This window comes from Cyprinodon tularosa, unplaced genomic scaffold (genome assembly GCF_016077235.1).
Source record: "Cyprinodon tularosa strain WSP-4 unplaced genomic scaffold, ASM1607723v1 ctg74, whole genome shotgun sequence".
Classification (NCBI taxonomy): domain Eukaryota; kingdom Metazoa; phylum Chordata; class Actinopteri; order Cyprinodontiformes; family Cyprinodontidae; genus Cyprinodon; species Cyprinodon tularosa.
In genome coordinates, this window is record NW_024039496.1 from 254,878 (window position 1) to 267,707 (window position 12,830).

At 38.7% G+C, this 12,830-nt stretch overlaps 1 protein-coding gene across 6 annotated transcripts in view; it reads left to right on the plus strand.

The window, feature by feature from the left end:
• The window catches only part of mctp1a (multiple C2 domains, transmembrane 1a), a 171,961-nt gene that overhangs the window by 112,809 nt on the left and 46,322 nt on the right, over positions 1-12,830 (plus strand). For all 6 annotated transcript variants that reach the window (XM_038269858.1, XM_038269859.1, XM_038269860.1 and 3 more), the window contains 5 exons: positions 3,162-3,264; positions 4,024-4,126; positions 4,709-4,810; positions 5,251-5,325; positions 6,907-7,026. In XM_038269858.1, coding sequence (XP_038125786.1) covers positions 3,162-3,264; positions 4,024-4,126; positions 4,709-4,810; positions 5,251-5,325; positions 6,907-7,026 — 503 coding nt within the window. The remainder of the gene's footprint in view (positions 1-3,161; positions 3,265-4,023; positions 4,127-4,708; positions 4,811-5,250; positions 5,326-6,906; positions 7,027-12,830) is intronic.

The following is a 12,830-nucleotide window of genomic DNA, read 5'->3' on the forward strand; positions in this document are numbered from 1 at the left end:
TGCATTTTAAACTAAAGATGCAAAGTCTTCCAAAAAGAATTGAGACTTCTGATACAGCATTATTTTCTTTTCTTTCTTTCTTTTCTGGAAAGTTATGCATAAGTTCATGCTAAGCCTGGTGGAGTTAATATTCTTCTGTTGCAAATTTCTGTTTCACACTTTGGGTTGCAACCCAATAAAATGTTCACATCTAAATACAGTGCTAAAGTTTTTCATTTTTTGTTATTTTTACAGAGTAGTTAAATCTAATTCAAAGTGGACGTAAGTGTAAGATATTTATTTAAGTATTGCCTTAGACTTTGACTGGGCCTTTCAAACATATAATCCTTTTTTTTTATTATTTATTTATATTAATTTTTATTTTAATTCAAAGCCTCTCACCCCCTCAGATTCTTTCACCCTCTGATGAATGTTTTCTTTCAGCTTTAGGCTGTATTACGCTCCATGAATCTTCAAACTTTTCCAGAAAATCAGTCCCATAACAAGACGCTGAAGCCACCATGTTTTACACACAGGCACAGTGTTGGCCTGGAAACCAATCCGCTTCTTAAGTCTCAAAACTTTGACTTACTTCTACTAACTTTTATGTGTCCTGCTTTTTTCTAGGATTTCCCCATATTTAACTATTTAATATTTATCATCTCTACAAATTTAACAACGTTGAGCCCCAAAACATGACGCTGCCATTACTGTTTCACATTTATATTGCATGTTTAAAGATGGGAATGTTCACATGGAAACAAAACTTCAGCTCTAGTCTTGTGTGACTTTCCATATGTCTTCTATGTCCCTTATTGTACAAGGCTTATGGGACAGGACTTATCATGACTTTATTTAATAACCTGCCTTCCTCCTTTACATAAAGTCTTTATACCAGGGTTAAATTAAACCAAATTGTGTTTTTCTCATCTATCCAGTCATTTCTTTTACTTCTATTGATGTACTTGAAGACAAATGTTTGTATTGGATAGACATTTTAAGACAAACCAAATCAACAGGTTTTTTTTTATTGCACCATATCAACATACAACAATACAACACTTTTTGTTGTCATGTCACTTGCATGACAAAAAAAAAATTAGTTTCTGTCAATAACAGAATGTGGAAGTAAAAATAGGAGTCCATACTTTTTCAAGCCAATCTCATATAAATTGTAATATTATGGTGTATCTCCTCTTCAACTTTAAACTTCTTACTAGCTCTAAGCTTTCAAAGGGGCAATTACTTTTCTTCGCCTCGCCTTTCTGCTGCGTTCCTCCTCCAAGTTTACCTCAGAGTGCTCTGAAATTAATTTAAGTCCACTCCTTTACTGCCAGCATCGCAGAAATGGGACCCAGGGGGGTGGGAGGAGCTTTACCCGGACATTACCTGGATGGGCGCTCAGTGACAATCAAACCTGAGCGTATAATTGGTTATGACAGCCTCCTCTGGTTCTTGGCAACCAATAAGGTGAAAGTTCAGCAACCGTAACAACTGGCTCTCAGCGACAGCGCATGGAGCCCCGTCATTTAAGGCAGAATATTAGAGGGGAAACTGGGGGCAACAGGATGGGGGATAACACCCTGCAGAATTAATTACTATATCAAAATATGGGTGATTGCACTTAGTTAAATTTTTTCTTGATTAATATTGGAATAAAAGTTTACCTTGATTTTTAGTATATTGATATATAACTTTAGTGAATTTTCTGCACTCATAATTAAACACTTTTGTTTTAATTCAGGTTATACCCAAATACACTGTAAACTAGACTCTTGATTGCTCTGCCTTTTTGTCAATTTTAATGTATCTTGTTTCCAGTCGCAGAAGTAGGAGCTGCCAATATCAACTTGAAACCCGCTTGGATCAATAAAGCACCACAAACAGATATAAAAGGCAACACCTACGCCTCAGCATTGATCACAGTGACATTTACTTTGCACACCCACTAAATGTCCTGCCCTTGTCACAACATTTGAAGAAAATCACACCAATCGATGACACTCACTGAAGCGCCTCCCGTGATTCAGTCACACACACCCAGCCAATGTTTTTTGGGGGCTTTGCACTCAATCCTAAAGTTAGTGAGTTTTATTATGCAACAACGTGTTCAGCTAATACCTATTATTACTTTAATATGTTTTTGAACTTACTCACCTTGTACTTTAATGCATTAAGGAATAGAATATTAAATGGATCTTGACAGTTTTTTTTGGGTGGTTTTTTTTGTTTTTTATTAATGAGGCATAATGATCAAAGTCAGAATTGAGGACAATCAAAGGGGAGGTGGGTAGGCAGACATGGCGAGCTGGTCTCATTCTGGGTAACTTGGCATAAAGATGCCTCACATACTGTTAAATTATTGTAAAAAGAAATAGAGAATATAATGGCAGATTGCCTGCTTTTAAAGTTTTTTAGGAGATTTTTAGGATAAAAAAATAACTGAAGGATATATTTTCACCTCTATTTCATGATTGGAGTAAATACTTATTTAAAGGTTTTGTTTTGATAAATTTTATTATCTCATTATGATTATTAGTTAACAAGAAGATACATGTCTTTATTGATTGCCAAACAGCCAAAACTTGCCTGCAAATTTCTGACATTTTCCAGATTTTTAATTTCTTTTTTATTTCTACACCTAACAACCATTTCAAAGAAAAAAAAGAAATAAAACAACAAAGACAAAGAGCTGCTTTTTTGTTCCAGCTGCTCTTTCATCATTTTTTCACTCATCTTTTACAACAGTACCCCACTTGCTCATTTGAAAATCAGGAATTAGACCAGATGTGTCTCTTATATCCAAAACTCGGCTGTCTTCATCTTCCAACCTCCAATTTTCCATGTCGACCTCTCTGTCCTCTTTTTTTAAAGTCCTCTTTGACTTTTTCCTTTGTCTGCCCCTGTCCTCCTGTTTGAATGTTTTCAAATGTGCAAAACACCGAGAGTGAAGCAATAAAGGATCGTATTAGGACAGTCCTGATGAATCCTGATTCCCATGATGTATGACAGCATGTTGAGGTTCTGTGTATTCTTGGTTTAATTAGACTTTCTGATTCTCTCAATCTGTAGAATTCTGAAAAAGACAGTAGTTTGCAAACTTTTTTAAGGACTAGCTTTTAAATTTGTTTTATTTATTTATTTTAAAGGCTATATTTGTGTACATTATTTATATTTGACAGGTAAAAGCGATCCGTTTTGTGTGGTGGAGCTGAGCAATGATCGACTACAGACACACACCGTCTACAAAAATCTAAATCCAGAGTGGAACAAGGTCTTCACTTTGTAAGGGAAATTTTTTAGTATTTATTTATTTTGTTATTTATTTATTTGTATATTTTTCATTTATTTTGTTATTTATTTATAACACACGTAAAAGGTAAGTAATAAGGTTTAAATAATATTACAAATATTTGTGGATTTTCTCTACAAATATTTTTTGATATATATTGTAATCTGTATTATTTTACTTTTAAAAGAGCAAACTTAGATATCTTAAATCGACGTTTAGATTTAAATATTACTAATAGAATAGATTAATATATTTTCTTATGGAATTTGGTTGTTTGTTAATCATAAATATATTAATTATTTATTAAAAATGAAAATAAAAAATGACAAGGTTAAAATACACTAGATTTCAGTATTAAGAAATATACATTTTATTTACAATAATGAGGATTACCAATTAACATAGTAACTTTCTTGTGAATATTTTAATGCTTTCTTTCACGTAATTATTAATAAAAAATTTTATTTTTTTTTGCTAACTTTATAAATTTGGCAATCGGATTTATGTACTTATTATATTAAAAAGTGGCTGCATTGCAGTTCCATAAAGCTTTTTTTTTTTTTTTATGTAGGACTTTTTTTTCTCCAAACTAATTGTGAATTTGTAGCATTTATTTTGATGATTGTACATTATATTATATTTGAGCATTTTTATTTAAATCCTTTTCTGTAAGACTCAACTAAGATGAAACAACATTGGTATCAGTATGAGTCCTAAGCTCACTTATGTCCCCGTCTTTGTGTGTGGTCCAGCAACGTCAAGGACATCCACTCTGTGCTTGAGGTTACTGTTTACGACGAGGACCGAGACAGAAGTGCCGACTTCCTTGGGAAAGTGGCTATCCCTTTGCTAAATGTGAGTCAAAGGCAAGATTTCTGTTTGTTTCTTTTTTCCTCCTCCCTCGGGAATAATAGAGAGAGAACATACAGCCGAGGAACAGAGAGAATAAAAACAGAGGATATAAAAAGCAGAGGTTATTTTTGCAACTCCACTGATGACATTATTATTTCTCAAAGTAGAAAAGTTGACAGGAAACAGAAATAAATGGAAGAGCTGAGTAAAAAGTAAGGTATAGATTGATAGGTGAGAGGATATAAAATAAGTGGATAAGAGATATGATGAAAATGACGCTGATAGACAGAAAGATCCGACTTGGAGGTGAAAGAAGACGGCCTCTTTTATTTGGTAAAAATATAGCTTGTGAAAGCAGAGTGCGTTGTATAGCGGTGCTTTGCTGTAACAGTGTGATTCCCCAGGATAGTTAATTTCTGTTTGACAGAGCCGAGCTGCTGTGGGTAATGAACAGGTACTTGTCAGAGTTGCCACAGTTGTTTTTGGTTCCCTGTCAGTGCCAGCAGCTGGGGTTCAAAGGTGGCCCGGGGAGCCGATTCAGGCGGGTATTGCCAGACAGACGCCTGTCATGTCCCTCTCCCACAGATCCAAAATGGAGAACGCAAAGCCTACGTCTTGAAAAGCAAGGAGCTGACAGGGCCAACAAAAGGGGTCATCTTTCTCGAAATAGACGTGATTTTTAATGCTGTAAGTCTCTCTTTTTGCTTTTTTTAAAATCTCCTCCCTGCTTTTTTTCCCTTTTTACCCCCCCTCCTTATCCTCTTACTCTCATCCTCCTCTTGTTTTCCCCTACATTTGCCCCCTTCCATACTGCTGTTGTCTTTATTCTCCCCCCCCCTTCTCCCTCATTTCTATCTCATCCGTCGTCCCTCGTCCTCGTTTTGCCTTTAATTATCGAAGACTCCCTCTCAGCAGCCTTTGTTCGCCCATTCACCATCGCCGTGTGTGTCCTACAGCGGCCATCTTACAGCTCTGCCTCTTGCTCTCCCCCTCTTTCTCTCTCGCCTCTGACATGGGGCACGCTCTATATGAATGTGCTGCTATGCTCTCTCAATACCTTTGTAATAATCAAGACATTGCTCCCCGTTATCCCATTTTTGAGACTTTGTGTTTGCTGTATTATGCAGGTGAAGGCTGGTCTCAGGACTCTGACTCCCATCGAACAAAAGTACATTGAAGAGGAGCCTAAAGTGTCCAAACAGGTACATCTCCAGCTAACATTTATCATCTGCCACTCCTCTTTTTTTTCGATCAGCGTCCACCCATTCGAATCCGTGTTTTGCTTAAATGTCTAAAGCAGGAACTAACAACACCGCTGAGTGGCATCTATAAAGCATGACAACTGTGTAGGCAAGATACAACAGGATGATTGAAGGAAAAACAGCATTTGTTGTTTTTTTTTCCTCCTCCAGCCTCTCCCTCCCTTTCCTCATCTCTTCCCCCTCGTATCCACTCTGAATGGTGAATAGAAATGTCAAGCTGTCAGCTCTGGGGTGCATAAGTAGATTGGCCATCCTTATAGTTGGCCCTCTTTGCCACTGCTGCTTTGCACTTCATTGTCACGCTGCTCAGTGTGGCGGCACCACAAAGGGATGAATGGTAGGGGCTGGCCCGCATCAGATGTGTCATATGAGTGACCGTTCAGGCTCAGCAGTCAATGTTACGCCACGCACAGCCGAGCGCGGCCCCAGGCCTCGTCCCGACGCAGCATAGCGGGCATCCTTTTTGTAAGCCCTCTTCTGCTGCTCCCATCTCACAGCTCACTCTTTTTTTCTGCCCCCTTCCGCATCTCTATTTCACCCCTGACTCATGGAGATGACCATGTCAGTGTCTCTCAATGATGATGTCATTGGCTGGTTTGAAAGGACTGCCCAGTGAAGGCTGTCCCTGTAGCTGCATCATAAAAAAGGTGGTCGACATACGCAAGATTTTCCTCTACTCATTAAGCAATTATGACATTTTATTCAATTAAAAGAGATTTGATTTAATAAACTGACACAAAGTAGTGTTTATTTGAAAGATTAGTCATAGTTTTCAAATTTATAACCAAAAAAAGGGAAAATTGGGACATGAATTCATACTTGCCCTTCTTTTGCTCTATCACCTCTAATTAAAATCCAGTGTAATCAATTACATTCAGATGTCACTCTTAAACAGAGCTCTGTTCAAAAGCAACATTATCTTAGCTACAGACACTTTAAATACATAAACAGTTTCCTAAGGAGTAAAAAGAGAAGGTTTTTTTGTTCATCGAGAGAGACAGGATCTCCTCAGGGAACAGTTCTCCTGGTGGTGACCTGATTGGGTAGTTTCCTGTCCTTGCTGCTGTCATGCTTTTCCCTGAATGGCTGGAAACACAAGAGGATGGCGGCATCACTTCTCTTGTTTTTGGAACGACGGCTTCAGAGCAAAAACTGAGATGGATCACAGAGCTGTGTTGTAAGGGATTGTTAAAACCAAAGAAAACCGATTTATGGTTTGAGTCTTAAGGTATTATATTGCTTTAATTCAAACTAGGTTTAAACCTTACAGTTTCCAGCTGTAATTTAATTTGCATCCCTAAAATCCCACTAGTTTTTAAGAAAAAAACATCAAAAGTATTTTAGTATAAGTCTCCAGTTTGATTTCCTCTCCCACATGTCCTGTCAGCTTGTTTTAATTTTTTATGACTGTTTACAATTAAACAATGTTTTATATTAAAAAGTCTATTCTCATATTTTTATGCTATAGTTTGGACACTTTTTCATCTTTCTAAGGTATTTATCTCTTTTGCTTTTCCGTAGCTGCTTTTGCGTAACTTTAACCGAGTCAGACGCTGCATCATGTTCCTGATCAACACAGGCTGCTACATCAACAGCTGCTTCGAATGGGACTCTCCGCAGAGAAGCATCTGTGCTTTTGTGGTAGGTGTGGGAGCACCTGCGATTACATTTTCCTTACAGCAAACACACACACACAGAGCAGAGAAACAAGCATGGATGTTCTCAGAGGTTCTTAGGAACATTTCTGTAGAGATTAGACTGTTCTGACTCTTACTTGGTCTTTTTTTTAGCTTTGCATTTGCAGCTAGAGGTTTTTTTTTCACCCTCGGATGTCCATCTGGGAAGCAAATTAAACTATAAGCAGTTTCTGCACAGAACTGATCATTTCGCTTTTGCTCACCCCCTTGTCTCTTCCACATGTCTCCTGCTCTCCTCTGTCATCGGCATCTAGTTATAAAGGTGAAGCATAATTGGACAGCAGAGCTATCAGCAGAGGACATTCTACTCCATAGCAGTGAAAGCCTGCTTTGAAGTTCCTGCCCTAAAAGATGACAGAGCAGGCATTTAGTCCTGTCTGCTTTATGTCCCCTGACTTAAGTAGCTACAGGACAGGTGGGCCCACCCTGACCCGGCCCTTTACCATGGGACCACTAAGTGTCTCCACTGCAGACATTAGCTCCATTTGGCCGTTTGACACCAGTTTAATCTTCACAGAGGCTGTATGTGTGTGTTTGTACTGCAGGTCACGCTGTCATCACAAGATGTGGGTCAGAAGAGACGCAGTATTGATCAGTTAACATTTTCCATTACATTCTGTGTGTGTTTTGAACGGGGGGGGGGCTTTCTGTGTGTGTGTTGGTCTGGAATCTACCTTAAAACCTGCCTGTTTTTGCCTAATCTCTTCCAAGTAATATAATACTTTTTTTCCTTCTACGGCAATAGGAGATTTTACTGTCTTGACCAAATTTAAATGTATTGAAATTAGACAACATTTTATCAAAACCAGTGCAGATTTACTCTACACAGCTCTCTACAAATATGTTGGAATCCAGCAGGTTATCAGGTATCTGCGCAGATAAAACCAACTAGAAAGACTTTGCCTGTATGTCATTAAATCCTTTACACAAAAATTAGCTTCTGCACTTTGTTTTGCAGAAAGTCGAGTGTCCAAGTTTGCCATAAACATTATATATTTAGTTATTTTGCCGAAGATCATTTCAAATATAATTCACATCTTCTCAAAATTTAAAATTAAATTGTAAAAAGTGGAATTACTTATATATGATATAGATACAAAATCTTTCATTTGTTTATTGCAACTATTTGGTATCCCTTGGCAGGGTTCCTATTATTAACATTAAAAACTCACTATTATTTTGCAACATAGACTCAATGAATAAGCAGATGACATTTCAAACTGTCTCTAGCTTGTTATGCTATTGATTATAACTATTAGCATAATTAGCACATAGTTAGTAACATCAAGTGTGTTTTCCTCATGCAGTAAGTAGATCCTGATCTTGTCTATGACCTTTATGGAAGGTTTCAAATATTCTCTAATTTAGCGTTGTACAACACATATAATTTTGCTGCCATAACATCAGCTTCCTGTTTTTTTCTTCTCTGAACTCTTCGTTGTGGTGGTAAAATGTCCATTTTACAATCTCCATGTTGTTTTCGTGCTTCTTTTTACTTGTTTCTTGAAAATACTGAAAGAAGATGTAAATTATACACTCACCAAGAATTTACACACTGAAGGTTGTTGTTGTTAATGTGGAGTCATAGTGCCTTGTTTAGCACAGTCACTGTTATTTTCCACCTTAATTTATATAAATATATATTCGACTAGGAGTAAATAAATGAATGATCCAGAAAACCAAATAAAATGATCCAGAAATTCCAAGAAATCAAAGTAATTTACCAAAAGAATGTCAATTTGAATGGTTAAAGACGAGGGAAGGGTACAGCCTTGAGAGATTCAGGCTTCATGCGAACACCCTGTGACGCTGTGCAGCCTTCAAAGATGAACAGTTTCAAAGGCAAGGTGCACAGCATTCCTGATTAACAGCTCAGACTATTCTTATTGTGCTCATTTATACCCAGAGTATTCAGATGGTGATAAAGGGTGTATCTAGGCCAAGGACAAAGTGTTTTATAGTTTATAGTAATTCTGAAATTTAGGTGTCATTGTGCACCACCACCCCCCACCCGCAACTCCTCCCCTATCCTTTAGGGAGTCTGCTAGCGTAGGAGTACGCACTTAGCTAAAAGCATCCGAGTATTTAGGGCCTCTTTTCCACGCAGGTATTCCCTCCCTCTCCTGCCATTCCTTCATCTCATTTCTCCCTTACTTTGAGAGGCCTCTTAATCACTTCACTCATCTCTTTAAGTGGGTTTTTATGGGGGGCCATCTGGCCAAGGTGGTGCATTCATGAAGGTGTGCTGTTGCGTACGATTATGTCCATGTGTGCGCGCACACATGTGCATCGCTGCCTGCAGACAGATGTTATGCCCAACTTTCTGCCGGCAATTTAGTCTCGAAACTTACAAATGTGTGGACTTTATCAGAGTCAAGCAAGCCTGAGGGGGATATATTTGAGTCTTTTCTTTTTGTTCCATTTTTTTAGCAATGTTTTTTAGAAGTGCATCAAAATGTAGCTGTCATAACATGTCAAAGCAGAACACTCCCTCCACCCAAAGAAATGTTTAAATTACGCTGCATGGACTCCTTCTACCCAATCCTGAAATGCCAGCCGCATGTACACATCACCCATTAGTGCCAGCTGTGATTAGTGTGTGTTTTGTGTGCATATGTGAAAAAAAGGAGATATTGCATAGTCTCACATGAAGCCTCTCTCTCTTTCTCTCTCTCACACACCCACACTGCTGTCACCCGCCCATCCCCACAGTGAATCAGCCACCGTGGCAGCTTTGCCTCAGGCGTTGGCACAATGGACGGCACTGGAGTTACCTCCTGTCCTGCATGATGGGTGGTGTCTTTGAGAGTGTGTGAGTGGAGGGTTTCTTCATTCCTTGTCTCGGGGTTAAGCGCCTGCTTCCATTCTCCACACCTGCGAGCAGAATATCTCTCTCTTCAATCCATCCGTCCATCCATGCCTGTTCTTCTTTATCTCCAACACCCCCTCTCACCCACCCACACACACACACACACAATCCTCTCCTCCGCCTTGCAGAAAGTTGAGGCCATTGTCGGGCCGAGCGGTGTTGGGTTCTGTTCTCCCGCTGCTGCCAGCTCTCCCCTGCGGCCCCTGCAAGACAAGGCTGTTATTGCCCGAGGGAGCGCAGGCCTCGGCGGCTCTTCCTCCAAACAAATTTGCTGTAACTTTATCTACAATTGGGCCCTGAATTGGGAGCAAATAGAGGCAGCTTTGTGAAGCTCAGGGAAGGGCGAGGGCAGCGAGCTGGGGGTTGTTGGGGAAGCAGGGGAAATGATACCAGGTTCTTTTATGTCAGGCAAAGTAGGACTCTTATCAGGAAGAGAGCCCAGACAAGGGAGCTACTTCTAGAGGAAACTGGAGCACCTATCACCTGCTTTGCATTTAGATAAAAATTCACCCTGCTGAAATAAAAAAAAGAGAGAAAAAAAAAGCAAAGACAGGTACAGAAGCAACCATTGGAGTGTGTACGTGTGTTTGTACATGTCTGGCTTTGACGCCGTAGCAGTGAGCGGTACACACCAACCACCAGGTCTCTTTAAATTGCTCCTTTGACTTCTCTTCAAAGAACCTCTCTAACTTTTAAAAGTTCTAAAGTTGGGAGTTCGTCTTTGCCCACAGCAAGGGACAGCTTTGAAAGATATACTTTCACATTTTGCTGCTTGCTTGATTTGGAAATAAAATGAATGATAGTTGAAATATTGTGGCGGGGCTGATGGAGAATACCAAGTCAGGGTTTAATCACCGGAGGCAGAGACTCAGCAGAAGATGAGACCCTTTTGTTAAGAAGTCAGAGGACGACTACGTCTAATATGTAGTTTCTTTCTGAGGACATATGCTTTGCTTTATTTCCACCATGCCCTAACAAGACTGGACAGATTTTTCATTAGATCAACAGATATTTTTCCCTTTTCTTTATCTGAGCAGCAGGGGGCAGTCTAGCACCACTGAATAATGAGTAAGTCTGGTCACAAGCAGGACACCCCCCTATCCCACCCCTTTCTATGTTCAGGCAAACTTAACAGGACTTTGAGTTGGTGTCTGGCAACACTTAGTGCCAGCATGGATATTGATGTAAGAGAGATAAAGGGGGAACTCTGAAATCCAAACTTCAGTTTCAGTCCACTGAGACTGAGCAGGGGGAAAGTTAGCCTGGTGTGTGGTTAATGTAAGCCAAAGCACTGAATATTACCCTCCCACAGTGCTGCTGCAGAAAGCCGTCAGGACTCTGTTTTCTAACCAGAAATAAAACTTTTAGATTCCCCACACTAAGCACTTGAATACATTAGTTTGACTTTTTGTTTTCTTAATGTTTTCAATAATGCCTCCTTTGTTGTTGTTTTTCTAATAGTAATAAACACAAAAATAAAGAATAAAATCACAACACCAAAGACATGAACACTTAAATTAATATGAAAATGTTGCTAAAATAGAACAAGATTAGATAAGATAAAATCTACTAAAATAAAGGTTTATTGTTTATGTCTGTTTTAATTTTTTGAACCATTTGATTTTCAGCTTGTTCTCTGATAATCAATTTTCCCAGTTCAAATTTGAGCTTTAGCTACTGTTAAACTGCTGTTAAACTGTTTTAAGAGATGAAATGATGTACTGAGCTTTTACACAGCATTGCCTAAAATATGCACAGTTTCAGGATGGATTAGCTTTGTACTTTAAAGTCAAAATTATGCTTTTTTGACTTGCTTTCCCTCTTCTGTCCTTATCAGCCATGATGACAAATGTCATCAATTTAAAAAAAAAGTATAAGAAAAAATAAATAAATAAAAAATGTATATATATTTTACATTTTGGTTCTTGATGATTTAAGAAAAAAAATGAAAATCCATGAATATATATATATATATATATATATATATATATATATATATATATATATATATATATATATATATTTTTTTTTTATAAAAATAGAAAATGAAGTAAGAAATAAAATGTGAAAGTTTACAATACCAAGTTAACCACCATAACAAATATCAGAGGAATAAATCTGAACAAGAGCAGCACGAACCAAACATCTTCTGCCCGACTGTCTGGGGGTGTGTGTGTGTCCGTGTGAACGTGTGTCCAGATATCCAGTACGAGCCTTCATCGTATGGGTTTGGACCACACAGAGTAATCTACCATTGATTCCCATAGTCTACATCTGAAACTTTACTCAGAATCTTCCTCCTCTTTTTCCATTTGATCCGGTGTGTTTTTGTAGTCTTTCTGGTCACTGACATCCACAGCAGGCGCTCCTTCCCACTCCCATCTCTCCAGGCGCAAAGCTTCCTATCTGGTGTAGCGAGCTGCAGCTGGGAGTGGGGGGGGGCATTGACGGTGCTTGCTGCGATTGCCTATTCCTGGTAGAAAGGTCCAGGCACCGCAGGGCCCCCGGTGTCCAGCCGGTGGGCACAAAGCAGGGGCCGACAACCGTGGGGCCAGAGTGTCCAGTTTCTTTAGCTGCCAGTCAAAACTTCACCTTCAGCTACTTCGCTTGAACGAAAAAGAAGATGACAAGTTAAACAAGACCAGGCAGATAGAAAAGAAATTGGAGGGTATAAACAAAGGAAAGCATAAAAGAAATTTTTTTTAGATTTCACAAAGATCTCCAGAATGCAGAATTAATTTTACCTAAGTAGTGATTAGATAACAAGCAAATATATTTACACAGCAGGATGTGTAAGGTATATTTATAACCGAGAACTTAAAAGGAGCGTCTGTGGATCTGCATAAAGCTGTTATTTATAGAATCGACAAGAATAGGTT